Genomic DNA, 27360 nt, shown 5'->3' with positions numbered 1-27360 from the left:
CTCACGATGTCACCCGCGTTGACGTCCGTAGTCGTAGTCCGCACCCCACCCCCTTCACTATATAAAAAAAAATACTATCCGGCGCCTGGTTTCGATCCCTCCACCCTGCGGGCGGAACGCAATGTACATGGTGCTCTACCCACTGCGCCACAAAGCCGACACAGAATGGGAGGCTACGAACGCGCCTTATATCCTTGACTCATTCAAACTACGTCAAGAATCTGCTGATACAACGCATTCACTACCACCAACTCCCCAAACACTGAATGTTAACGCAATACACCCACCCCCTATGCCACGCATTTACTCGAGTCCCCCTCGCGGGCAGATGGGCCCAATTTTTTTAATCCACATTTGTATTGCAACAGTCTGTATTGCCGTCTTCCGGAATTCTGTGCGACCGCGGAATGGCTGCAGAATAGGCGAGGTCAATGCATAATCTTAGATTACTTTTCAATAACTGTATTCCAGGAGATCACATTTTTACGGACTCCGCATACATCTTTCCGGTGAATTTTAGCAATGTTAGTTTCCATATACGTGAGTTCAGACGTCAGTTAAAGGGTATTGATTGATTGATATGATTGATCTGGGGGTTTAAACTGCCAACGCTTCACAGGCGATGAGGTGCACTGTAGTAGAGGGAACCGGATTGATTTTAGCCACCCGGGGATCTTTATCTCGAACACTGGGGCGTTCTTGCTTATCGCCTCCATCAGAATAGCGGCCGCCGCAGCCGGGAATCGAACCCGCGTTTTCGTGAAAGCGACTTTCGTAGACGATGATCTACTCCGTAGGAGCTTCGAAGTGGGAGCCACATGAGCCGTAATTGATGTGTGGCTCATGTGGCTCAACTGGAAACTCCGCTGTCACTCGCCCGCCCGTCGCCGGCGCGTGATGCGGCGGGGCCCCACCTCTCTTTCAGGCAGGCACTGCGCGCACGCACGGACGCGCGCACACTCACGCATCCATCCATCCATCCATCCATCCATCCATCCATCCATCCATCCATCCATCCATCCATCCATCCATCCATACATCCATACATACATACATACATACATACATACATACATACATACATACATACATACATACATACATACATACATACATACATACATACATACATACATGGGTGTGTGGGTGCGCGTGTCCGTGTATGTGTGGGGGTGAAACACTGCTCACTCCTACACACGTGCATACATGTGTGTGTGTGTGTGCGTACATGCGTGCGTGCTCAGTACACGTTCATGCTTTCTTTCCCAGCCTACCTCTTTGAGTCTGATGCTTCTTAATGCTTAATGCTGATGCTGCCTCTACAACAACCATTTCGTCATGTGTACGTACTCCACGAGATGTCGTCACAGTAACCATCATCATTCGCTGCTCCACGCCCATCCCAGGTATGGCCTATTGCTGATTTCTCACTTACCGCCAACATAAATACTGATGATGATAACAGGCACCGAGAACGACGTGACAAGATCGCCTTCCCGGCGCACTGCCGGCTAGACAAACCTCCGTTCAATGCATCAAAAAACAGGGAGGGTATAAGCGTGAGCGGGGATAGCACTGAGCGGAGAACGGCGAATCACTGCTCTGCACTTCCGAGAGCTTTCACGTTGAGTGGTACGGCTTTAATTTTTTTTAGCCCGTTCACCGGAAGAGCTATTGTCTATGAATTTTTCTATGCTCTTTGCGTAAGTTAGAACGCTGCAAAAAAAGGCCCCGATCTTTTGTTCCTGCGTTATATCCTGTTATCGCGTGCCGGTGGGTTCACGAGCGAATGCAGCTGAAATATGAACACACGTGGATCGTCTGCAAACGTGCCTTTAGTGGCGCGAGTTGTGACTCGCAGTCGGCAGTTGTGTCGGGCAAGAGGTGCTGATACCACCATGTACGGCGCGCCAAAAAAAGATGGTCAGGAATTCTGGCTAAACCAGTGGAAAGAAGGGTTATCTGCCGCTTGGCAAGAGGAGGGTGTTACGCAGTGAGTATACTTCCCCCCTCTGCACTCTTTGTGACGTGCGCGAGGACTTGAACACGTATTACGTGAATGTGCGCGGTATGCTGTTGCTAGGACGTCCCTTTTAGTGTCCCTGGGACAGCGGCTTTCTAGAGGACTAACGACAAGTTACTCGTTGGGCCCTTCGTCTAACTCAGAACGAGCACCTCGAGCGACAAAAGCGCTATTGGCTTTCCTGCGAAGTACAGGTCTTGATCAGGCGCGTTAAATAAGGCTTCAGTATTGAGCACATCATCGTCATCATCGTCATCGTCATCACTTCATCAATTTCATGTCTTCTCATATCTCGTGTAGCGCGCCAGGTGCCTTTGCCAGGCTAACCTCACAAGTACCATTAAAGGCTATTTTCTTTTGTCTGTCTCTCTCTCTCTCTCTCTCTCTCTCTCTCTCTCTCTCTCTCTCTCTCTCTCTCTTTGCTGATTAACTTGTTCACGGGTAAAGGTGCAGACCTTATTAATTGCGCTTCTTGATATTACCTGTAAATATAGAATAAAATTATCGACCACCCCCCCCCCCTCAAAAACTCAAAAACTAGATGGAGAATGTTCCAGCCACTTTCAAAGTTGAACCACGCAAACAGGTGATTAGAGCTGCGCGTGTGGACAATCTTATACATAAAAATCAAAAGGCTGACTTTATTCACCCAAATACGAACCAGTGCATCTAGCTTCGTCGAAAAGCGTTATATGGCAGCGAGTCCCGAGTCGAAAAACTACCGTAAAAACGTGTCAAGGCTATAAGGTCGGCAAGAAAACAATAAAAAAAGGAACTGGCGATTACGATACTCCCTAATGCGATATTGGGCGCAGCAGCAGTGTTCTGAGGCTGCCCCCACTCGTGGGTTCTCTCGACGGCAGGGATGATGAGCCTCTGCGTCGGCGGCGCGAAGTGCGTCTCAGAAAGGGACCGCGACCCGCGTGTTAGGCAGAGAAAGCACACCATCGTCACGCGCACGCCCTCCTCACGTTTTCGCCAGCGTCGCACAGACCAGCGTGTCATGCTGGCACAGCATGCTGCCCACCCCCCTCACCACACACTTTCGGAGATTGCTCGCGCCGCCTCAGCGAACCGTCCTCGCCTCACAATTTCGCGACACTCTCCTCCTTTGCTTTCTTTAACTATTCGGTCTTGCCATAGTTCACTCGGTTACGACGGCGACGCGGCTCAGCCCACAGACGGGCGCCCTAAAATGTGGAACTCAATAGCAATATTTAAGAGCGCGCTGCTTCAACCAACGAATGGTGCTAATAAGTATTCGAAGTTAGTTTGCTGTAGGATTTAATATTCGTAGTTACTTTCGTACACTTTCTATTAACCCTCGATCGCCTGGCACGGGTGGATTAGCTGAGGCAGGCGCAGTCCCTTAACAGAAACGACTGACTCCCCCCCCCCCCCCCTTCCCCAAATCATCTCTACGCATCGGTCTTTGACATTCCGCCCAAATTATATTTTACTACCTACCTAATTTCGTAAACGTACCCAATCTACCCCATCAATTCGCCTTCGCGAACAGCATGAAAAAGTTTGCGTGCTCTGTTGTCGGTTTACAATGTCCACGCCGTATTCCTTGCTGAGCATATCAGCCTCAACAAAGAACACCCACCCGTGACCCACTCACTCGCTGTCATATTGAAGGGCATGACACACACCCTCAAAACATTGTGTCTGCGTGCATTCGTGCACGTCAGTGTTTAGAATTCCAAGGAAACAAAGGTTATGCGATACCACATGGGCCAAGCCATCACGGAGGCTACAGGAGGAAGTCGGTGTCGCTGGTCATTCACCTTCAGGGAGTAGAATGGCTCATCACATTTTGTTTTCCTCCTGCCATCGTTCCTACGGCTGAGGCTTGGCATATTGCACCGTTTAGAGCTGTAATGCGGACACGTACTTTGCTGGCCCCCTAATTCCTACATCTGCAATACGCTGAGTGATATTACTCCTATAGCGAGCAGTATATACACGTTTTCTTTCCTAATTACCTATTCCTAATTTACACTTCTTCACTCCTTTATTCACTGCTTGACTTTAGTTACCCCTTTTGTCATGCATGTGCACTCTTCACACTCCACCATCTCACTTGCACTTGTCCTACTTTTGCCCTTTATCACAATCTTACTCCACCTTCTAACGGCAATGGTAAGCATTCCCACATACAACCCCACCAGCTGGATTCGGATACACTACATATAACAGCTATTCACTCAGTGAACATCGGCCTGGCACGAATACTGCGAATTCTCGGATCGCTCGGTAAGACTTCTAATATTGACTGAATCATGACTGGAAAAGGACTTCTTCTGATGGAAAAGTACAACTACTACTACCTTTATCAGCTGTGAATCATCGAGTGTTGGTGTTCTCTGTCCTCTTGCATTCCGGAGGACTGTGGTTCGAATCACACACAGAGCCAAAGTTAAACCATTTTTTTTCAACTCTATTGGTCTGTTCTTTTGTTTATTACTTTGCTTATAGAAGCTCCCCTGGGCAATATTAGGTCATTCCGAATAATCCTCGTCACGTTTTCTTATTCTCGGATAAACCGGCCATCCCGAGTGCCGTTCGTAGGTCGTTGTGTGTGCCATGTACGCTGGATTTTCGACCTACCTTGTTAACAAATGATTTCCTCATTAGAACACAAATACTGCGCACAACTGTAGCTCGAGAATATGAGGGTGCAAAAGTTGAGTGCTTTTACACCGGTTCAGTGTTTTTATTTAGTTAACATGACATTTACCTGCACGCAGGATTTTACTGGATAACAAAGACGTCGTTCTTGCCGGAAAGAAGCAAGCACGCGTGTTCGTTCCCCTTTGCGGGAAAGCGCACGAACTGAAGTGGTGAGTTCATGTGTTCAACGGCACAAGTTGTGACCGGACGTAACTCCCTGCAACCCGTTGTTCGCGTTTCCGGTCGAGAAGAACAAGGGAAAGAAAGACCGTTTCGGGCGCAAAAACGGCCAATGCACTAATCAACGACAGCATAGCAAGATGGCTAAATTACTTCTAAAAACTAATTAAATTGCATTACTCATTACTTTTCTAGAATTTTCTAAAATGTAATTAACATACATTACAAATTACAGGTGGACGAAAGTAGAATAGAATAGAATAGAATAGAATAGAATAGAATAGAATAGAATAGAATAGAATAGAATTTTATTTCATGTTCTTTATAAGACATGACGGGGCGAGAGAAAAAGCTGCTGTGGACAGCTTGACGAGCTCTCGCCCCGTACCGGTGTATGGGCAGCAGATGGCGCCTGACGGTTTACATCCTAGAGGGCTTGCGTGTAATTGACACAATGCAATTTCAACAAGACACTGTTTTTCTGTCAAATTCAGTAAACTATTACTAAAGAAAATGTTGTTACAACAAATGTCGTTAAATAAACAGAAATGAGAAAAAAAAATTTTACACAATGTCTAGCGGAACATTGCTTGCATACATAGCCCGAGAGAGAAAAAGAGAGAGAGAGAGAGAGAGAGAGAGAGAGAGAGAGAGAGACATTACATTAGTATTACTTTTCAAAAGTAATTGAATTACTTTGAAATTACTTCAACGAAATTCATCACTGACACAATACCAACACATATACATTTTATTTACACTCATATGCATATACCCTGCAATCCCTATAAATATATTTGCTTATACACCATCTTTTGTATAGTTTATTTACAGTGCTATTTGATGTGTTAGATACATTTATTAGATCTCAGGAGCTGCGACTCAAAGTGGGCATCGGAAAGGCGTCATCGTTTGTACGACAGAGTGTCTTTTTCCATGCTAAAAAGATGCTCCGCTGGCGCGGATGAGGGCAGGGTTGTGTTGAACATAATCAAGAACTTTTTTCATTTGAGCGTACACTTCGAAAACTGTAAGATCATCGATGCCGCTGCTCCTTCAACGCTGGAGTTCATCGCTTGAAGACTGAATGTGCCCGGTCCTCCTGATCTTCCCAGCAGCGGGCTTACACTAGTGACCAGTGTAACGAAGCCTTGAACACAATCTGCACGTATTTGTTTAACCCGACTGACTGTTTCCACGGCATTCCCCGAACGCATGAAAAGGGAATGAAGAGGCCTGAGAAAGCAGGCAGAGCTCTCATCGAAGCGTTGTTTTCTTCGCGTTCGTAGATTTCCAGTTCCCAGAGACCCATTGGGAATTGGAACCCTGCTTGGTCAACTTTTCTTGGTCAACTTTTTATGCCGCAACGGCAGGGAAAGTAATGAGTAATTTCCATGAAATTACTGGCCTGAAGTAATTTATTACATTGCTAAATTACCAACACCCAAAATTAATTCATTAGATTTCCCACTACAGCAAAAGAGTAATTTAATTACCGCAATTTAATTACTGTAATTTCATTACTGCCAAGTCTGCAGCATAGTAGTTTCCAGCTTTCGTTTCAGTTTGTTAGGGAATCCAAAAATGTAGTACAGTAATATTGTTATGCACCCGAGGGTCCCAAAGAAAAAAACGATCCTCAATAGATGCTACCAAACAATAAAACACATCAAGCGAACAAGCAACCCGTAATATGTGTGAATGGCAATCAAATATACAATTTATTGAGATGAGTAATCACTGTAAGCTAAGGGTCACTGCAGTCAACGAAAGTCTACGTAAAGAAAGAGAGAAAAAGAAAGAAAAGAAGAAAAAGATAAAGAAGGATAATAACGCATGCTACTTGATCACGGACATTTCCAATCAAAATACAAGTATCTGGATTATAAAACCCCGAGAATACAGGAACAGACAGCCAGTAATTCAAAAGAAACAATTTAAACGACTTTTTGAATGTAGACAACGTAGATATCGATTTTATGGGTGGTATTCGTTAAGAAGTTTAGCTGTCGATTTCTTCGCTTGGCAACACTAGAAACGGCCACAGACATGGCCGATGCGCCACGGACAAGGCGCGGCTTTCGCCACTGCGCCCGCTAGCCGAAGAAAAAAAACACCGGCGTGCGTCGTCTGCTCCGTTGCAATAGAGTGAACTAGAATCCGACTCTAAACGGTGGCTTCAAGAGAGATGTTATTAATCGCACTCACATTGGACTCGAGGCAATACTTTGCTTTCGGTAAGATAGAGTTCGTAACGTGCAACACACTCATGTACTTAGCACTAGAGTTCCTGTATATCGCGTAGCGAAAGAGTTGCGCGTCTGATCGCCACATGCCGCGGGTTCCAGTTCGGCCGAAAAGCCCGCTTTCAGTGCTGCGCACAGGACCCCGTATTTAGTCAGCTCTGCTCAACTGAGCATCGGCGTTTGGAGATGCGGCGGCCGCAGCGGCCGCTCAGCTCATGAGCAGCAGTCTATCGGGCGCCAGTTTTTGTGCGTGCCGCTCAAGGAGGTTAAAAAAATTGCTGGAGTGGAAGTCACCTATACCAGCCAATGGGCTCGGCTGAAGCCGCCGGCGGCCATCTTGCTCGGGGAAAGAAACCAGATGCCGATTGCTTTGCAGCAGTATTTGCCGACTTTTCCAGCGGTTTTAAATTACGTAACGGATTCTCATGCCCTAATTCAACACTGCGAGCCATGTCCGACGTCTCCGTATTGATTTCCACCACAGAAATTTCGTTAAAAGTCAGATTTAACCTCCTTGGTGCCGCTCCTCACCCCTCCTCCTCGCCACGCCTCCTCGCCGCTTCCGCTGGCGCGACGCATAGAGTTTCTTAGTACGTATACTAGAGAGGGAACTGCACCTGGTATTACATGTCGTCGTGGGGGTTAATGGGAAGACCCCCCCTTTTGGCTTGGGCTTGGCATGACACTTGGGTTCTTAAGCGGTTTTTGGAATTTGCTTTCTTTACTATGCATTAACACATCTACGAGCTGCGAGGAAGCTGAAATCCTCCCTGTTCTGTGGTAGCCGTGTTCGGTGAAAAGGCAGGTAGTGCGTGATCGTACCTGACGTTGGTCATGCCGCAGTCGAAGAACGTATGACTGAGCAGGTAATATGCCGCCGCGAAAGTTGTAGCCGACGAAAAAAAAGAAACAAAACCTACTTCGACGAAGACAAGATACGACCGATACGGGCGCCTGTATCTGTCCTATCTTGCCTTCGTCCGCTACTGTTTAACGCCACGTTTTCTTTTTTCTTCAAGTATGAACCAACTCGCTCAGCAAGAAGATTTGTTATACTGTAGCTGACTCTCTGTGCGCCGGTTCACCACGAAGACGACGTTTTCGTAGGCACGCTCAAAAAGCTTTCCAAACTCTTCAAACAACTTATTGTCTGAAATAATAGTAAAATTACCAAAATAAGAATCTCTAATGAGTTTCCAACAAAATTTTGACATTGTTGTTAACTACCAGCTTGTCCTGCACAACCATTCCTGCGAAAATAGGCTTTACTTCCTTTTTCGTTAGCTTTAAAACAGCCTATTTTATTTTCCACTTATAACACATTATCTTTTGCGTTTTTTGTGGTACTGTGTTCAAATATACGGCCACTAAAGCGTTTCAATCCAAGCCAATGATGAAACTAAGGCGAGCGTATGATGTAATGGCGGCCCATGACAACACAGATGGTCTTGATGTGAGCCGCATAGACGCTAGCGCCAGATTCCTCTCTAGTGTATATTATAAGAAACTCTATGGCGCGGCGGCCCGGAGTCAGCTCCTACATGCAAGACTGGTGCCTTTCCCGCACGACCTGAAACTCAAGATGGCGGATAGAAACACAACTCTGCTCCCCTTGGGTAGCTATATACAGGAACTCTACTTAGCACGGACAAGTACCGCCATCCCGCGGATCCCGACGTAACGAGTGACGGCGCACTCACGTGGTTGCCTGCATGCGCGCCTCGCCAGTGAATACAAGCAATAGAAAAATTCAGGCCATTCCGTAAGAAAGTGGCCGCGAAGGTAAAGGTCATTCTCCCATTATTTGTGCGCGATGCAGGTAAAAAAATTAAGGTTGGTGGCAAATCTGGAAACATTGTTGTTTCGTAAAAAAAGTGCATCAATAAATTCCAACAATAGTTGAGCATTATGCTATTCAAACAAAACAACCATGCTAAACAAATAACTTACTAACAGGTAGGATTTCATTGTCATGGTGTGCATTGCTTGCATTGGAGCAAGGTGAACTATTTGTGATGAAACGGATCTCTTGATTTTGTATGCTCTCAATAGAGGTTAGACGACAGTTTGTTTGTTTGTTTGTTTATTGTTTATTGACAAAAACGATGTTCAATAGCGGTCTGTCTTGGTGCCAAGGCAAGAGGCGGCATTGAAAGCCACCTGACTGGGCCTTCGACACCAGACAGTACACGCAGCAGACAACATGAGCGCGACATACTTCAAATCAGATTGCTGGATCTCAAACGCTCAAAACACACTAAATCATCAAACATCAAACATTGCATCGAATCAATCATTACATCGAATAAAATATAAAATGTTCAAACGCATTGCAGATTATCAAGCGCATACAATAAAAAAAAACACATACAGAGTGTCAAACACGAGTGTCAAACACGATAAGGCAATATAAGTGAAAAAGAAATGACAGAATTTGTGGTCAACACATACATCACCAACATGTCACATAACCATTAAGGCCAAAGAAGAACATGTTCTTTAGGACTGAAAAACAAAATATACAAAAAAGTCACGATTGTTCGAGGAAATAAGTTTTACTAAGTTTTCTGAAGGCAAGCAAGGAGGGAGAACTGTCTATTATATCCAGAAATGCTGGGTAACAATTCAGAAGGTTCGGAATTTGCCATTTTAATAATTGCATGCCGTATTTAGTTCTCGTCTTAATTTTGACAAAGCCTTTATTTCTGAAATTATATGGTGTCTCCGTGTTTGTATATGTGTCAAAGAAGAGCTCACGATTTGCTTTGAATTCAAGAAAAACCATTTCCAGCAAACGCTGTTTGTACAACATTTCTATATGAAGGATCCGGTTCTGGGAAAAGTATGAAAATGTGTGATCATGACTAGATAGATTTTGAATGAATCGTATACCTTTTTTCTGCATTATATATAGTCGTTCCAAATTATACTTCGATGTAACCCCCCAGACTAATAAACAATATTGTATACGGGAATGCACTGTACTAAAATAAAGTTGCCGTTTTATTCGTATTGGTAACAACGTCCGAAATCTATTTAGCATACCAAGTGATTTAGCAATGATACCTTTTATAAAGTTCACGTGACTTGTCCACCGAAGATTTTCATGAAATAGTACCCCTAAAAACTTGTATTCTGAAGTCTGTTCTAGCGGGCATGATTTAAACGTTATAGATGTATTAAGATGAACTGGTTTATTAACGGCGGAGAAGACAATGTACTTGGTTTTCTTAGCATTCAATAAGAGCCTATTTGCGTCTAACCAGCAGGACAAATTTTGAAGCCATAGATTGACAGTAGGAATGAGAGAGGAAAGGTTATTAGACGTGAAAAAAACATTCGTATCATCGGCGTAAAGGACAATGTCTGAGGTCAGTGGGATGTTGACAATATCGTTTATATACAGTAAGAATAGTGTTGGTCCTAATATAGATCCTTGCGGAACTCCATAATTTATTAATTCCGTATCCGACTGCAGATTATTAATCACAACGAACTGTCTACGATTAGTCAGGTAGCTATGCAGTAACTGAAGTGGAACTCCTCTTATTCCATAGTACGGTAACTTTGCAAACAGTATTGGATGTTTAATAGAATCAAAAGCTTTGTTAAAATCTAAAAAGATACCTATTGTGTACAGTTGATTTTCTATATTAGTTGCAATTTTCTCTCTAATGCTTAATAATGCTGATTCAGTAGATTTACCTTGCCGAAACCCATACTGATATTCGGTTATTAGGTTGTGTTTACAAAGATGCTGAGTAATTCTAGTATTTATAACTTTCTCTGCTATTTTGGAAAAAAGGGGAAGTACTGATATTGGTCTGTAGTTATAAATACAGTCAAGAGCACCACCTTTATGTAAAACGGAAACCTTGGCAATTTTCATTTTATCCGGAAATATTCCTGTCAACAAAATCGTATTCATTAGGTGGCAAACTACGTCGCATAGCAAATCTGAGACCGCTTTAATTGGAGCCACTTTAATGCCATCGAAACCACACGAAACATTACTTTTTAGGCTGTTAATTATACCAACAATTTCAACTTGGGTAACCGGGTAAAGAAATAAGGTCTGTGGCAGATTATGCTCTATATACGTTTCAAAATCCACACAAGTGGTCACCTCCGACGCTCCAAAAGTCAAAAAGTGGCGGTTGAACTCGTTAGCAAGGGCATTATCAGTTAATATCTGCCCATCTATTTTAATTTCCTTAGGAGCGGCAGTTCGTGTTTTCCGTAGTAGATCTTTGATAGTGCGCCAAGTTTTCTGAGGGTCAAAATATATCTCGGCAAATTTATTAGCGTAGTAAGTAATACGGGACTTTTTAATATCAGAGCTCAGCCTATTTCTGATCTTTTTGTACTCTAAGCATTCTCAGGTCCCTGTTTCCTATGAATTTATGAAAGAGTTTATTTTTTTCTTTTATTCGACGCAAAAGAGCATTGGTTATCCAGGGTTTTCTTGCTTTCTTACTCTTCTTAATTATTTTGGTCGGAAACGCACGATCGTATGCTCCAATAATTTTATCAAAAAATGCATCATAGATAGCGTTGGGATCAGTTTCTTGCATAATTCTACCCCAATCTATAGACGATACAAGCTGTCGAAAATTATTAATACAACTCGTTGTTATAGGCCTAATGCTATAACTTGTCGCTATAGGTTTAACCCTGTGCACCGAGTGTTTCGGAATAAGGCAATAAAGAGACATATGGTCACTGATAGCCGTAGTAAGTACACCAGCATTAACATCGTTTTTATCAAGATTTGTGAGACACAAGTCAATCAGACTCTCAGAAGTGGCTGTTATGCGTGTGGGAACATCAATAAGATTCGAAAAACCGTTGAGTGATAGAATATCTCGAAAGTCTCTAACTGAATCAGTTTGGTTTAAAATGTTTATATTTAAATCACCAAGAATAATTACTGGCGATTTAAAAGATGAAAAATATTCCAACATTGGCTCAAAAAAGTTGTGAAATTCTTTTAAGGATCCAGAGGGCGGGCGGTAAATCACTCCTAGCGTGAATACGTTAGCTGTAATAAAGAGGGACTCAAAATGCGGATTAATAACAGAGTATTCGGGCATAACATTATACGAAAATTTATTTTTAACATAAAGGGCCACGCCACCACCCCTCCTTTCTTTTCTACACAACGCCTCGCAATTGTAGCCATCGAACTGTACGATATCAGAGTCACCGCTAAACCACGTTTCACAAAAAGCCAGCACATCAAAATTATAGTCTACAGAAGATAAAAAAGAGTCCAGTTCTTCTTCTTTATTCCGTAAGCTCTGCGCATTTAAATGATAATAAGAAAAAAAACCTGTTTGTTTCTGTTGCGTAGATACAACATTACAGAAAGATGCGATATCATGATAGCAGCAGGAATTCTTTGCGACAGGCATTGGAAATTCCTATCGCAATTTAGATCGGACACTTAAACTGCCTAAACAAGTTTTTCGAGATCACGTTCATCATGGATACGAATTACAGCATCGCCCTCGTCCTTACGGACCAGCACGTGCCCATTCTTTTGCCACACAAAGCGGTAGCATTTTTCTTCCGCCTTCATTCGCGCAAGCCACAGGAGATGTTTGTTGGAAGCAGTCAGGTTATCGAAGATACGCATGTCAGGCTTTTTGTGTTTAAGGGCCGAGCGGCTCTCTAACCACGCTTTCTTAAGAGTGGTTGAATGAAACCGCGCAATTACAACAGACTCTTTACCGGCACGTGCTGGTAGTCGGTGAAGGGCGTCAACGTCAGAGCTCGTTATCTCGGGCAGTTCCAGTGTTCGCGCCAAGTCGTTCATTTTTTCCAGCAAGTTTTCATTCTCAGTTCTTTCGATGCCGTGAATTTCAATGTTCTGGCGCCGGCTGTACTGCTCGAGGTCATTGAGCTGACGCTTCATCTGCGCAACCACCGGCGAGGTGCCCGATTCAATGCGTTCTACCCTCTTCTTCAAAGAAGCAATATCGTTTTCCTGTTTGTCAAGTTTTTCCATTATTTTGTCGTGCAGATCAGAGAGGTGAGCGATTGACGATTCAATACCGGTCACTTTCGTGATCAGTTCGGAAAGAGCATCTACTTTTGCGACAAGCGGAATGAGCATGGAAAACTTATCGTTAAGTTCAATTAGTTTTTGCTCGATGTTCGAGGCGTTCGATTCACTAGGAACAGATGCGCCTCTGTTACTAGCCGTTAGACAGGTTGCACAATTCCAAGCAGCTTTGAAGGAGTCCTTCTGTTTGCGGAATTTAGACATGCTAAGGCCAGAACAATCTCCAACGTGGTAAGGGTAATTGCAGGAAACACATGTTATGAACGTGTCACCCTTGGACACTTGGCCATGACATTTAAGGCACTCTATCAAGCTTTCCTCAGACATAGCTGAGAAAAAACGACATCGGCAACAACAACAGCAGCAGCAGCAGCAGCAGCAACGGTAGCAGAAGAAGAACTAACTTATAGTACAGTGGAGCAAAAAGCAACCAACCTGCAAGGTAGTTGGGCAAAATTAGGCGGTGCTGAAGCGTGCGCCCGTTGCCGCTGCTGCGTGCGAAATGCCAGGGCCTCGGAGAAGCGTTCCTTTATAGGCTCCCAGCGTCCATCGCCGATAGTCGTCGTGCCGGCAGCTTCTTATCCAGTCGGTAGATTAGGCGTCGGCGATAGAGTAGTCGATGGCTCTGCAAGGTAGTTGGGCAAAATTAGGCGGTGCTGAAGCGTGCGCCCGTTGCCGCTGCTGCGTGCGAAATGTTTCCCCAAGTCATAAATGTTTCCCCAAGCAGCAATACCATACATGATATGAGAGTAAATGAAGGCAAAATACAGGGACAGGAGTACATTTAGAGCAAAAACTTAACGAGTTTTATTAGACCCGGAATTCCTAATGCCGTTTGCTTTCTTATGTGATCAGTGTGAAGAACTAAGCGAAATGACTCGGCTAATTAACCTCGCTTCTACCATTACATGCATCCTCTCTGGTACTTTAAACTTCCCGTGGCAGTGAAGGTGAACACCAAGAAAAATACCTGTAATATAAGCGGGCATAGGGTTAGGACCAAGGTTTAAGGGTTGATCAAAAGGTAATTTAATTGCCTTTGAGTAGATCGAAAAAACGTAGACTGGGTTTTGGCTGGATTAAAAATCATGCACCTCTCCGTGTAACGATGACGAAGGTTTAACGTGAAGCTTTCTTGTGATGAATTGTTTGGTTGGCCAATCCCACGCTGCGAGTATGTGGTACTCTGGAGGTACGCAACACGTTTTCAGAATACCCACAGCAACTCCCGGGTATGCACTCCGCAGGCCTAACGTTTGGATTTGGGGTGTACGGCGCGAATCGGTACTTGCTGCTTTGCGTTCTGTTCGACCATGTCGAAATTGAGCATCGGATAGGAGCCGTCTTCATAACGCGAAACACGCAGCTTTGATCCCAGCCACGGGAAGCGCTTTTTTTTTTCTTTCACTCGACCTACTTGCATTCACCATCATCGTCAAAAAAAGTTGGCCTTCCTGCTAAGCGTATTGACGTACAACGGCATAAGCTTCGCTTTAATAATAGGTTTGTTCTTGTAGTACCATTTTGTAACATCCAGAAGTTCGTTATTCGTGCAAAGTAAGAGCAGATGTGGAGTCATGCGTGGCAGGGATAGTCGTGTCATCTGCGTAGAAGACGCAGCTAAACGATTTAATTACATTGACAGGTGATGCGCCAACTTATTCCCTTTATTCCTGTTGTAGTTACACCATGCATAAAAAATGCACATCCCCCTGCCCATGTGTCTACTTTCGTCTTTTCGTAGTTACACCCAGCGCAATTCCAGATAGTGCATCACCACTTAGCCCTATTTGTCGGACTTTAGGACGATATTAACGCTGGTGTTTCCGACAAGCAGGTTTCTCGACCTGGGCCACAGCGTTGTCGGCGTGGAGTACGTCGAAGACTGCGTTCGCGAGTATTTCTCGGAGAACAACCTCAGCATGGAAGAGACCTCGTGTCCGGCCATCAACTGCAAGATTTTACAGGTAACCATTGCGTAGATCTGTGTGGTGTGTAACGGCTTGTTGCTTTGCGGAGTTCGCTTCCTTTCCACGTGGTTTCTATGAATGCGTGTCTAAATGAGCAGTGTAGCCAGGCTTGAAAAGTGTACCTACTACCTAAGGTGGCGAAGGTCAAAGTTTTGCAGTACTGAACCATTTGTTCTATTGTTCATTTTTTTATCTATCTTTATGAGTGCCCATGCGTGCGTAGATTTGTGTCTGCATGGGCATAGCGCGACAGTGCCCAAATGTTTAAAATATATAAGTGGTGTCACGTTACCGGTAAGAAATAATATTCGCTGCCTACACTGTCTCCTTCGTTACGCACGTTTGTGTTTTATCTTCTTCTATGCCACCGCTCCAGACTCCTACAATTGAACATTTCGCTGTCGCTACCCACTTCGTTGAAAATGCACTTTTTTCTTCTTAATTTGTAAATTTACTGTCCTCTGCCAACCAAGGTGACTGATTAGTTAACTGTGCAGGAAACGACATAGGAGAAAAAAAAGGGAAATTGAGGTGACCCGCCGCTGTATATCTCTTACTTAAGCACACTGTTTGAGCCCATGCGTGGAGTCTTCTGCGGCACAGCGATGAACTCAAACAATATTATCGTCCACATGTGAACCCCCAGAAAAAAGGCGGGCAAGAAATCTTCCCTCAACATAACTGCAGAAGAACGCCCATTAGATAGCCGAATACCATCCTCAGTTTTAACCTAGGAATGCGAACACTTTTTTATGAAGATTCGTGATGAACATTCCAAGGATCCATTCACTGCTCCAGATTGTGGAACTATACTTAATGCTACCTATGGTGAATCTATATCCCATTCCTTGGCAAGAACATTACCGTATACCTATCTCGTCCACATCAGTAGGCATAAATAATGCTCTAAAGAGGTTCCCCGCACAAAATTTCTTACAACTCTTATTTCCTAGAGCGCCAACAAAACATTGCTCAGGTAATGGCACTGGCAACACAATGCGCTCGCAAAACAGGAAAGTTTGTGTTTTTGTGCTGTTTGCATTCCAAGGGTCGGTGATTATGCGAGATCTGAGCAAACGGCATCAAATTGCTTCGGAGGCTTCGAGTTGGGGTGGCGTTATCCCCAGCAGTTATTCACGCTTTGCCTTCCCGATATCACGCCCCCTTTCCGGACACCTGCCCCTTCTGTGTGACTCTTGCCCCAGAAGGTGACGTTTAACACCTGTTGTGGACCTGCTCAGGTCTCAGAAACGCCCGAATTCAACACCTTCGAGGCACAGGGCTCCATCCTAGGAGACCACCAGATTTTAAGCGTTGGATATGGAGATCCCAGTACCGGTCTCTTCTTGAATTTTTTACGCGAAACTGGCGCAATGTTGTACCTTTAAAACTTCCTGTTATGCCGTAGGGCAAGCTCTCGCAATTAAAAAAAAGGCTACCATTTCATTGATTTCACAGTGGCATCAAATCTCGTACTGATAATGTGCACTGAATCAGTGTTCTCGCATTCTCTTCTGTGTTCAGACTACCGACAACCGGTTGCGAGTGTTCGTTTGCAGCATCTTCAATTTCAGAAGGTAAGGAAACAGTTCTAATAATCCCGATATTGCCATTTTCGATTTCGTGGTAGTGTCGTCTAGATGCAGTGAACTTTAAGACTGTCGAGCGCCCTGCCTACACGTTTCGCACTTATGTGATAAAAATAAACCACAGAAAATACAGGTGTCATTCTAGCTGTTGTGATTGGTAAAACGCCTTGAGGTACTGTATAAAGATTACTGCTTTTGGCTAACTGTGTCGACGATAATTTTGGTCTACAATTTCGCCGGAACCATCGCTCTCCTCTTTGTTGTTCTTTTTTGTGTTCACGGGAAGTTTATGCAACATTAGGTGGTGTTCCCAATGTCCACCGCATTATTTACACAATAAATTCAAATTTTCGTGGGCCGCCTCTCCTACAGTGCGCGTGTGTCGCTTCATAATTCCTGTTTTGCCTTTGTTGTTAAGCGCTACACGCACGTGCTCACACAAGAAAAAATAAGAAAACAAAAAAAATAACTATAATGAAAACATGCTAATCTAAGAATATACGACATTCTCCTGAAAATTTTTACGTGGATTTAAAACTTAAAGTACTTTTTTTGAAAACCTCGAAATGAATTGACCAGGTCGTTATAGTCTATCTAAACGCGCACATCGCCCGCACAAATGTTTGTGGCCGATCTTTCCGCGCTTGCGCTTTAGGCGGTTGATTGATTGATTGATTGATTGATTGATTGATTGATTGATTGATTGATTGATTGATTGATTGATTGATTGATTGATTGATTGATTGATTGATTGATTGATTGATTGAAGAAACGGTTTTTTTTTCAATAATAAAGCATTGTCCAGTGCACACCGGCGAATATGCGCCATTCTCGACGAGCTTTACTCGAGTTGAAGAAACCTCTGCGTTTGTCTGGCTCAAGAAGATGGCGTGAGAGCTTCCTCATTTTAGATGCAAAGCATCTCTTGCTTGGGGCTATGTCCGTTGTCCTCCCGTCGTCCGGCATCCGCACCTCTCTTCCCCTCCACGCCAGCTGTAATAACGTCACTCTCGCCCCTTCTCCTCTCTACACCACCTCTGTGCGCTACTCCTCCCCCTTTCTCTCTCCACGCCAGCTGTGATAACGTCACTCTCTCCTCCTTCCAACAACTGTGCGCGCTGCTCCTCCTCTCCCCTCCTCCTCGCCACGTCAGATAAACCAAGTCCGCGCCGCTGCTCCCTTCAGTTGCTGCTTCGGTCTGCGCCGTCCGATGAGCTGACAATGGACGCCAACGGTACTGGCAGTGACCCGCCGTGGTGGCTCAGTGGCTAAGGCGTTGCGCTGCTGAGCACGAGGTCGCGGGTTCAGCCGCGGCGGCCGCTTTTCTGATGGAGGCGGAAAGCAAAAAAATTACACAATCTTCCCACGTGGGAACCCTGAGGAGATGCGAAGCATCTCGAGTTTGCAAGAGTTTGTACGGCTTTGCATCTCCTCAGGGTACCCACGTGGGAAGGTGGTGTAATTTTTTACCATTCTGTGTCCTTCCTTCGTCTCTCTGGGACTTTTGCTGAGAGCGTTGGCAAATCACCTTTGCTAGGCATATACTGTGAATTAACGATTGAGCGCTTAACACTAATATTAACAAACTGACAATCAAGATCAAATTCATTGTACGTCAAGCGGCGGGTACCTTTTGCGGACATTAGTCCTCAAAGCATTAGACCCCTCCCACAGTGCCGTCAGCAGTTGCCAACTCATCAGCGGCGGCACCGCTGCTAAAACTGCATCTTACATCCGCGCAATCCAAGCAAGAAATTAATGTACAAGCGTTTTCTCACAACATATTTCACTTCATAGTGAGGGTTCGCTCTGGCACGGCCGGACTGGAGGCGCGCGCGCGGTCACTCCCGTATGGGTGTTTCGCAATGGCGGTCGGGTTTCCAGTGCGATAACCTGTCAGTTAAAACTTAAACTCACCGCTACGAGAGGTTGCTATGGCGGCAGCGCCATTTCGCTTCACGATTTTCCCTACGTTTGTTATTTGGTTTTATAGATATTTCCTTTTATTTGTTTCATTTCGGTAGTTAATGTTAGCTTTCCTAATAGTACGCAGGCAGATTGCCCTATTCCACTACAGTTTCGCACGCACACAACAAAAGTAACTGGATTTTGGAAAAACAATGACTCCACAAGTTATATGCAATGGCCATGCCAGCCAAACAAGGCAATAAAATGTCTCCTTCCACATTAGGGAATGTGCCGGCCTCTTCGACATCGTATGGGACAGGTCGGGATTCACGGCCATCAAGGAGGACGACAGGGAGAAGTGAGTGATTTTTTCGGTATTATTATGCTTGTAAATTTGCCGCCTTGTTTACCATAAAAAGCAAGTAATGCTGACTTCTCATAAGGTTGCGAAATTTTATAAACATCGCATTTTCTTAAATGGAAGCATCGCTTCCTTCGTTTATTATAAATGTAACTCTGTTCTATCAACGGATACTTAGGTACAGTCAGGAACAAACGAAATTCCAGCCCGAAAATATGAACCGGAACACGCTAAATTTTAAAATGCTGTTCACGGAAGTTCAATAATAGGACACTGTTTGTATGTGTGGAAAGCCACGTTTCCAAACCTTTTTACTGTAATTAAGCCAGGCGTTACTTTGGCTTGCATGGACAACAATCGTGCTATTAGTGTGCTATGGTTGATATTTTCGTCTTTTCATTTCCTTTGTCCATGACTCTACACGCGCGGCATGAAGATTCGGAATTGTTTTGGTTTTATTTTTGTGTTCCTACAAATCGGATACCATTCCTGGGAAAATTTTGGCTCGAAGTTTGTGTCTGCCTGTGGGCGGGTGTACTGCCCGCCCCCTAAAACAATCCTTCGTTTAAGAAACAAGCGTGCCTCTGCGAGTACGCATATTGATCGTGGCATTTGCGTGCTCGGCTTAAGAGTGATGCCTGCCGTAAAGTTTCATGTTAATATATACTAGAGGGAAATCGGACGCTCTAACTGCGGGCCGTCGTGGGCGCCGCCATTGCAGTGAGCGACGTTCCTCGCCTACTTGGCTTGGCTGGCCAGATGGCTTCTTTTTTGTCCTGAACAGAAAATCAGCTTAAAAGGGTAACATTTTTTTTTATCTCGCATGAAGCTTCTAAACAATACTTCAGGAATAAATCTTTTCGGAGCTGCAATTTTAAAATAACAAAAAATTTGAATAATCTTGTACAGTAATATTGTTGCTTTTTTGTAGCCAGAGTAACTGTCCAGCCTGTTCATGAGCCATGCCAAGGACAAGTGGAACGTGCCTGCCCGGTACATGACGGAACGTTCGCTGAAGTGTGGCTCGCCTAGACAGTGGTGCCAGATTTCCCTCTATTAGATATTAATGTGAAATTATATGATTCCTGCTTGGGCGAAAGGGCCCAGCGAGGGGGGGTGGATGCGCAGTTCTACAGTTCATTCTTCCCCTCCACATCTGGTACCAGTTCCCTAGGAGTTCGCATGTGTAATCCTCTACTCACTGCGCGCATGAACACCCGATCATACGAATTCCTACTCCGACGCACTGTTATGATTACCTACGCTTTGATGCTTTGAGAGTTGACGTTTGAGTTGGAGTTTTGGGACAGAAACAAGTTGGTATTCTAAGGACAGTAACCACAGCAAGCTAAGAACGTAAGAAAAGGTTTGCGTGGCCCGCAACGTTTTTCTGGGGCCAAGCATTGCGTGAGTTTGAACCTCCGTGTGCCGCACCCCCAACTCTGCCCCGCTAGGCAGTTTTTGGATCGTGGGTTACCTGCGCCTCGGCTGCACTCGTGAACTCAAATGCCGCGTTGGTCACTGGTGGAAGTAAACAGCCACAGCTGGTTTCATCACGGTGTTGGTCCTGGTAAAATTCCTTTTTCAGGTACGCTTCCGTGTTGAAATCTCTACTGGCACCTGGGTTCTCGTACGGCATGTGGACACCTGTCTACGACGCTCCTTGGTACAAAGGTGCGATGATATACATTGGTTTCACTGGAACACTTTTGCAAATTAAGCTGGTTAACATTAACCTGCATACCCACCTTGGGTCGTACTTTTTTGGAACAGCACGTTTTTTGGCACTGCTTAAAAAAAGGTGACATTCATCGAGCTAACGTTAGTGGTTTCGTTAGTGGTTAGTCTACCACAAATATTCTGACCTGCATTAAGGTTAGGTGTTCAATACGTTTTCTAAATGCACCATTAAACCCATGTTTTTTTTTTCAGTATCTCCACGGAGTACGGACGAGGGTGCGTTACGGAAGCATTTTGGTAAGGAAAAAATGCCTAGACCTGCACAGACAAAATTTCCGGCAGGGGTACCTCGCTTGTTTATACAACATGATTTGCTTTACGGCGTAGCTTTTAGGCATAAACACCATTTACCAAAGACGAACTCCAATTTGGGCGTTCAGTTCGTGTGCGCTCGTATCCTTAAGAACTCTTAAAGCAAAGTTTTTTACCTCTACCCCACAAGGGTTCTTTCGCTACCGTTGGTGTCAACAAAAACCTTGCTCGAACAAATAAAATAATTTACTGGCACCGCCAGGAATCGAACCTGGAACTCAAAGAGTGACAAAGCTAGAGGCCGTTGTCTTACCGATTTAGCTACGAGCCCACGCGGAGACGGGAAGACAAGTGGTGCACTCACCAAGCACATCTACGGGTGTAACACCTGCATTCTCGCTGAATGCCACGCGATAGCGAAAAAGGAAGCTCACGCCAACCCATGGCATCTCACTTCTAGTACGCCGATGTGCTTAAGCCTGTGGCTTCCAGTGTTCACGTAAAAAATCTCAGCTCCTTGTCGTCCGCCCTCACGCCAAGCGACACCTCAAGGAACACATTCAAATACTCCTTTACGGCCAGGCCATCACTGCAAGCCCCAGCATCAAGATCCTGAGCCTAGATCTTCAGCCGAACACCAAGGGTGACGTATTCTTGCAGCGCCTCAAACACAGCATCAATAAAATCATACACATGATCAGGCAAGTTGCCACCAAGAAGCGAGGCCTGAAGGAATCTGATACCTTTCGATTAGTTCAAGCTTTTGTCCTCTCGAGAATCACTTACGTCAACCCTCTGTCTTCTTCAAGGCAAGGAGGACATAAAGATGCTGTATATAACTATTAGAATGGCGCTAGAGCAAGCCATTGGTCTTCCCATGAGTGCGTCCACAGAGATGCTGCTTATCACGGGGCTCTGCAACACGGTGGAAGAGCTGATAGAGGGCCATCTTTCTGTCCAGAAGCTCTGAATGAGCAGAATTGCGGTTGGTCGCCGCATCCTTCACCAGATTGGCTGGGCAGCAAAGAATGTCACTCCACTTGATGTAATCCTGGACTTTTGGCGACAAAAACTAAAGATGCTCCATTTGCTTAGAAATATGAACCCCTCACACGACGACGGTCGCCGACAAGCGCGGGCCCAAGCGCGCAATACCGCCTTCGGTGGGGATCATGCATTTATCTACACAAGACGCCTCCCAACATCGAGGGCACCAGTACGCTAGCATCGTGGCTACCTCCAGAACCAACAAATTATTCCAGCTACAGAAGCATGATCAGGACTATCTTGTGCGAAATTGGGCACAGCTTCGCGGATTTATTGCGCGTAGTGTGGTGAAAACGTGGTGTTTGTTGAGCCATTATGTGCAAAATATCGTATGCGACGAGCTTAATGTACATTCACTAACACGCGCAGACCGTTGGTGCCGCGTGCTGTGGGCTGATTGTCTGCGAGAGCGCCGTCGATAACACACGTCAAAAGTATCGTCTGCTCTGCGCTCAAAAACTCTTTTGATAAAAACACGTTACTTAAATGCCCTTTGCATTCTGATTTTCAATTATTGAATGCTTTTCTGCAGCGATACACGTTACTTCTAAATTATAATATCGTCTGCGAGATTATCAGAGATAGGCCCTCTCCTTCTGCTCAGCACAAAGCCCTGCCTGCGGTATTCGAATTTGTCCAAATGCCCTGATGAAGGACCGTATCTTATTTTTTTCTCTACTACTACTCTCCTTAACTACACATACTACCTTTTTTCCTCTCCTCCTTTTCCCGCAGAGTAGCATTTCGGCGAAGTGATGTCGGCAAACCTCTCTGCATTTTCCTTTTTCATGAAGAGTCTCTCTCTCTCTCTCTCTCTCTCTCTCTCTCTCTCTCTCTCTCTCTCTCTCTCTCTCTCTCTCTCTCTCTCTCTCTCGCCTACTCGCGACAGAAGTGTCGTCTGCTCGCGTAACAATACGCGGGCAAATCTGCTGGCGTAACAATAAACGAGCAGACGATACTTCTGACGATCTCGCATTCTATGAGCACACGGCACCAACGGATCACACGAAGCCGCTCTCCTTGTCTGCGGTTGTTAGTAAATGTCCATTAAGCTCCACGCATATGATATTTCGGATATAGTGGATCAAGAAACACCACGTTTTCACCACACCACGCGCAACAAATTCCGCAAAGCTGCGCCTAATTTCGCACAATACACTCCTGAATATTCTTCTGCTAGCTGGATTGATTTGGTTGCCAAAAAGATTAAATTGGATAGCACTCGGATTAAGATCGCTGGAACCTGGATTAAATTAGATGGTGCTTGCATTAAACTCCCTGGCACCTGGATAGTAGGGCGATTGGATTAAATTGAGCCGGAAAACCTATAGAGTATGCAGCGGGATTGGCATAGCCGCGCGATAATAAAGCATCGTTGTATCTAGCTACCAATCCTGTGCGTCCCTTGTCTGTGACGTCGAAATCGTATCACTCCGTATAATTCAACATAGAAAATCTCACCAGAGCTCCAGCTTCATTGGACGTCTCTCTCCACAAGGTGGAGTGGTTATCATTCCGGTTTGCAGGAACAAACTGGTGCTATAGGAAATTAACAGAATAGTGACGTTCAGCAGCAGCACCTGTCAATTCTTTTCTCCTTTTTGCCCTTCTTGATTGCACTAAAATAACGTTCAAGTCATTTTAAGTGCTTTATAGTTCTTATGATATTGCTAGAGCTTATTCGTTTACGGGTTTCTCACTAGGTGTACTTGAACACTAAAAATGTACATCGGAACAACACTTTTCTTCCATTTTTATAAAAGTTGATGCTTTAACAACGAAAATGACGTAGAACAATTTACATACTGTATAGTCTATCTTACTGGTATCAAACGATCTCTCCGTATCAGATGTCGCTAACGATTTATTTCTGGATATTTTTGCAGTTGAAATTGTCGCTAACGATTTATTTCCAGATTTCTTGTAGTTGAAATTGTCCAGCTGTATTCAATTTGACCAAGTTTCGGTTAGCCAAGCTCATTCGTCAAGTCTACGGGGGTACTAATAGATCGAGAATTTTACCCCGCAAAGCGAAAAAATTTACATGACCTGTTTTTACCTAGCTTTAGAACTAGTGTACGTCCCTAAATTGAGATTTTGCTTTGTGTATGGTATAATATTCTGTGCAAAAACATTAATGTTCACGTAGAGCAGGTGTCACCCCACTGGCGAATGACTTGTCTTATCTGTAATTGCACCAACTGGCGCTAGGAAAAAACTCCACGGCGAAGTACGGGTGTTTGTGAACTGAATAAAACGTAGTTTAGAAGGACTTGTTGTTCGGAGAGTTGGTGCATATTTTCAAAAGGTGTAAACTGCGCTAAGAAAGACGACACAAAGAGAGGTACACAACGACAGGCGCGGACTTGTAACTAACGTTTATTCCGCGCAGAAACACACATAAATACAGACCAGCATATCATTGCGCGCAGAAAAAAAAATATAAACATATTTGCAACAACCTGTGATAAGCATTTTCACAAACGCTGGTCGCTAAACATCATCTCACTGTTGTGCAGAACAATTGTCGTATCGCTGCACAGTAATATTCCTTTTTCCTGATATGGTAAGCCTCGCTAATGTCTCTTGCTCGGCTATCCTTGCACCTACACGTTATCTTTCGCGCGTTTGTTTGTTTGTTTGTTTGTTTGTTTGTTTGTTTGTTTGTTTGTTTGTTTGTTTATTTATTTATTTATTTATTTATTTATTTGTTTGTTTGTTTGTTTGTTTGTTTGTTTGTTTGTTTGTTTGTTTGTTTGTTTGTTTGTTTGTTTGTTCGTTTGTTCGTTTGTTCGTTTGTTTGTTTGTTTGTTTGTTTGTTTGTTTGTTTGTTTGTTTGTTTGTTTGTTTGTTTTGCGCGTGCGCAATGATATTCCCGTCTGTATTTATGTGTGTTTCCGCGTTGAATAAACGTTAGTTACACGTCTGGGCCAGTCCTTGTGTATGTATTTCTGTGTGTGGCGTCTTCCTTGGCGCACTTTACACCTTTTGAATAAAATGTAAACGGGACACCAAGTTGTTCGTTACCACTAATTGCAAGAGCCGGGTGAATACCGTAAAGCGGCAACCACATGGAGCGTTTTTCTCGCGTCTGAAAGCCTTCGGCGTCTCCTGGCGGCGACGCGAAAAACGTTCCATAGCGCAATTTACTCTACCACCGTCTGCCAGATCGGTTTGTTAGCCCAAACCACCTGATTTCAAATTGGCTCGTTATTAGATGCAAAGCATCTCTTGCTCTCGGCTCTGTCATCCATCGTCCGTCCGTCGTCCATCCGCACCTCTCCCCCTCTCCCCACCAGCTGGGCGATAGCGCACGCGCTTCTCCCTTTCTCCCTCTCTCCACGCCAGCTGTACGATAGCGCGCGCGGTGCTCCTTCTCTCCCCTCTCCATGCCAGCTGTGCGATAGCGCGTGCGCTACTCATCACCGAAGCTTCGCTATAAGCGCGCATGCGCGTCTCCTCTCTCATCTCGTCCTCTCCACTCTATCTGCTCTATATAATAAACCCGGTCCGCGCGCCGCTCCCTCAGTTGATGCTTCGGTTGAGTCATGCTTCGCCGTCCGGAGTTCGCTCATTTTCCGTTATTTGGATACCCAGTCTCGTGAACGTTGCGGAACCTCCGAGATGCTTTGCATCAACTCAGGTTTCCCTAGCGGGAAGGTGGTGTAATTTTTTTCTTCAATTTGGCACTCTCCAGCGTCCGTTTCGAGTCACCACTAGGGGACGCCGACGGCCGCCAGACGAGCAAAACAGTCCTTGTGGTTGCCGCTTACGTCCGACGGGGTCACGCATTTTAATCCTAACGTTAACGTCATTCGCCTATAGTGATAGCCAGCAGCGACACTTGCGAGAACAGTTCAAGATTATTGCTGCGCATCCTATGAGCTCAGTATGTCATGTTTTCAACACGTCTATTTCAGGGGACGTCGCACAGGTAGCGCTGGTTGACACCAGCGTTGAGCAGCACGCCGAGTACTTGGACGGCGATGGTCCAGTCACCTACTGCCTGTGGCACTTAGTCGAATCACCAAGCGACCCGAGCTAGCTTACCTCAGGTTCGTGGAGGTGTTAGTGAGGACTCTTATATCTCGGTTAAAATAAAGGTTAAAAACTGTTGGACACCAGTCGAGTAGCGTGTTCTACAGCGAAGCTCCATATGTCTATCCTGGCATTTCTCGCACCAGTGTGGAATGAAAACTCGCCGTGTGGGAGAAGAGATTTTTCCTGCAGTAAGATCAACGTTCAAGGATGTTTCGCCACTCCAGTCCCGTATCCTAGCGGCATGCTCAATTCCTGTTCTGTGTGAAACCACAAGGCGCAAATTTCCTGTGCACCGACGCCGTCAACACACCACGACTACAGATAAATGGTACGCCACTGAGCTGCGTCTACGCTTCTTGCAGACCGCAAGGGCTCTCTCCTGACCTGCTATCCTAGTTTTCTCATCGTTTCGACGGAAATTGTGGTCTTGCAAAGGGTTTTCGTGCATAAATTCAGGATATGCGAGGTTGTTGCTCCTGTAAGCACCATACTACGACGCTTTCCATTCGCGGTGAAGGAATCTGTGGAAACTTAACTGGATTGGCTGGAACAGGTATTCGTGGTTGAGAAAATTAACCGTGCCCAATATGTCTCCCGAATAGTTGTAACGACTAAAAATAACGGGAAACTTTTGATGTGTGCGGGCCTTCGAGAACCTAACAAAGCAATCATTGCGGACTCGTTTCCCAGCCCCACAATGAAGAGTTGCCGCACAAACTGCTTGGCCCAAAGTTATTTTCAAGACTGGATTTGGGCTCTGCTTATCATTAAATGATACTTAGCCGAGACAGCAGAGACCTCAGTGTTTTCATCACAGAAAAAGGGCTGTACAGATTAAAGCGCGTATTCTTTTTTGTATTGCTTTGGCACCAGCTGTTTTCCAGATAATGCTGACTGCAGAAATGTTCTCCGCTACATTGATGACATTGCTTTGTTCGGGTGCATAAAAGAAGAGAATGCTGCCTGCCTGCAGCAGATTTTGATGGGCATTGTCAACGCTGGTCTAAAATCGAATCACAAGCGCATTTTTGGAAGGAAGAAGCGTTACATCTTGGGCCACCTGGTGAGCGAAGAAGGGTTTCGTCCACTCCTGAACAATGTACAGCCTACCCGGACAATTCGAGCACCCTCAAATGTGGCAACGTTGCGCTCTTTCGTTGGCATGGCTGGGTATTGTTAAAAATTTATAACGCACTATGCTGAAATCGTTGAGCCTCTACGAGAGCTCTGACGGAAGGAAGCAGGTTTCGCTTCGACGCC

The 27360-nt window shown here is 44.9% G+C and overlaps 1 protein-coding gene across 1 annotated transcript; it reads left to right on the top strand.

Annotated features, from left to right (window-relative positions):
- The first annotated feature begins 1826 nt into the window (after positions 1-1826).
- Positions 1827-26156, top strand: LOC144157787 (thiopurine S-methyltransferase-like). Its single transcript, XM_077688545.1, has 8 exons — positions 1827-1993; positions 4777-4869; positions 15030-15159; positions 16687-16739; positions 18943-19017; positions 20609-20694; positions 20953-20997; positions 25980-26156. The coding sequence occupies exons 1-8, from the start codon at positions 1899-1901 to the stop codon at positions 26102-26104; spliced, it is 702 nt and encodes a 233-aa protein (XP_077544671.1). The 5' UTR covers positions 1827-1898; the 3' UTR covers positions 26105-26156.
- Positions 26157-27360: the final 1204 nt, after the last annotated feature.

This window comes from Haemaphysalis longicornis, unplaced genomic scaffold (genome assembly GCF_048455015.1).
Source record: "Haemaphysalis longicornis isolate Haplotype H1 unplaced genomic scaffold, Haemaphysalis longicornis Haplotype H1 scaffold_10, whole genome shotgun sequence".
NCBI lineage: Eukaryota > Metazoa > Arthropoda > Arachnida > Ixodida > Ixodidae > Haemaphysalis > Haemaphysalis longicornis.
This window is presented reverse-complemented; position numbering and strand designations above follow the sequence as displayed.

What these genes read in the sequence shown, in the direction of transcription:
- LOC144157787 (XM_077688545.1), top strand. Translation starts at nt 1,899, where the DNA reads ATGTACGGCGCGCCAAAAAAAGATGGTCAGGAATTCTGGCTAAACCAG. An exon ending in AGCATCTTCAATTTCAGAAG is followed by an intron (nt 16,740 to 18,942) that starts GTAAGGAAACAG and finishes CTTCCACATTAG; the next exon opens with GGAATGTGCCGGCCTCTTCG. An exon ending in AAGGAGGACGACAGGGAGAA is followed by an intron (nt 19,018 to 20,608) that starts GTGAGTGATTTT and finishes TTCCTTTTTCAG; the next exon opens with GTACGCTTCCGTGTTGAAAT.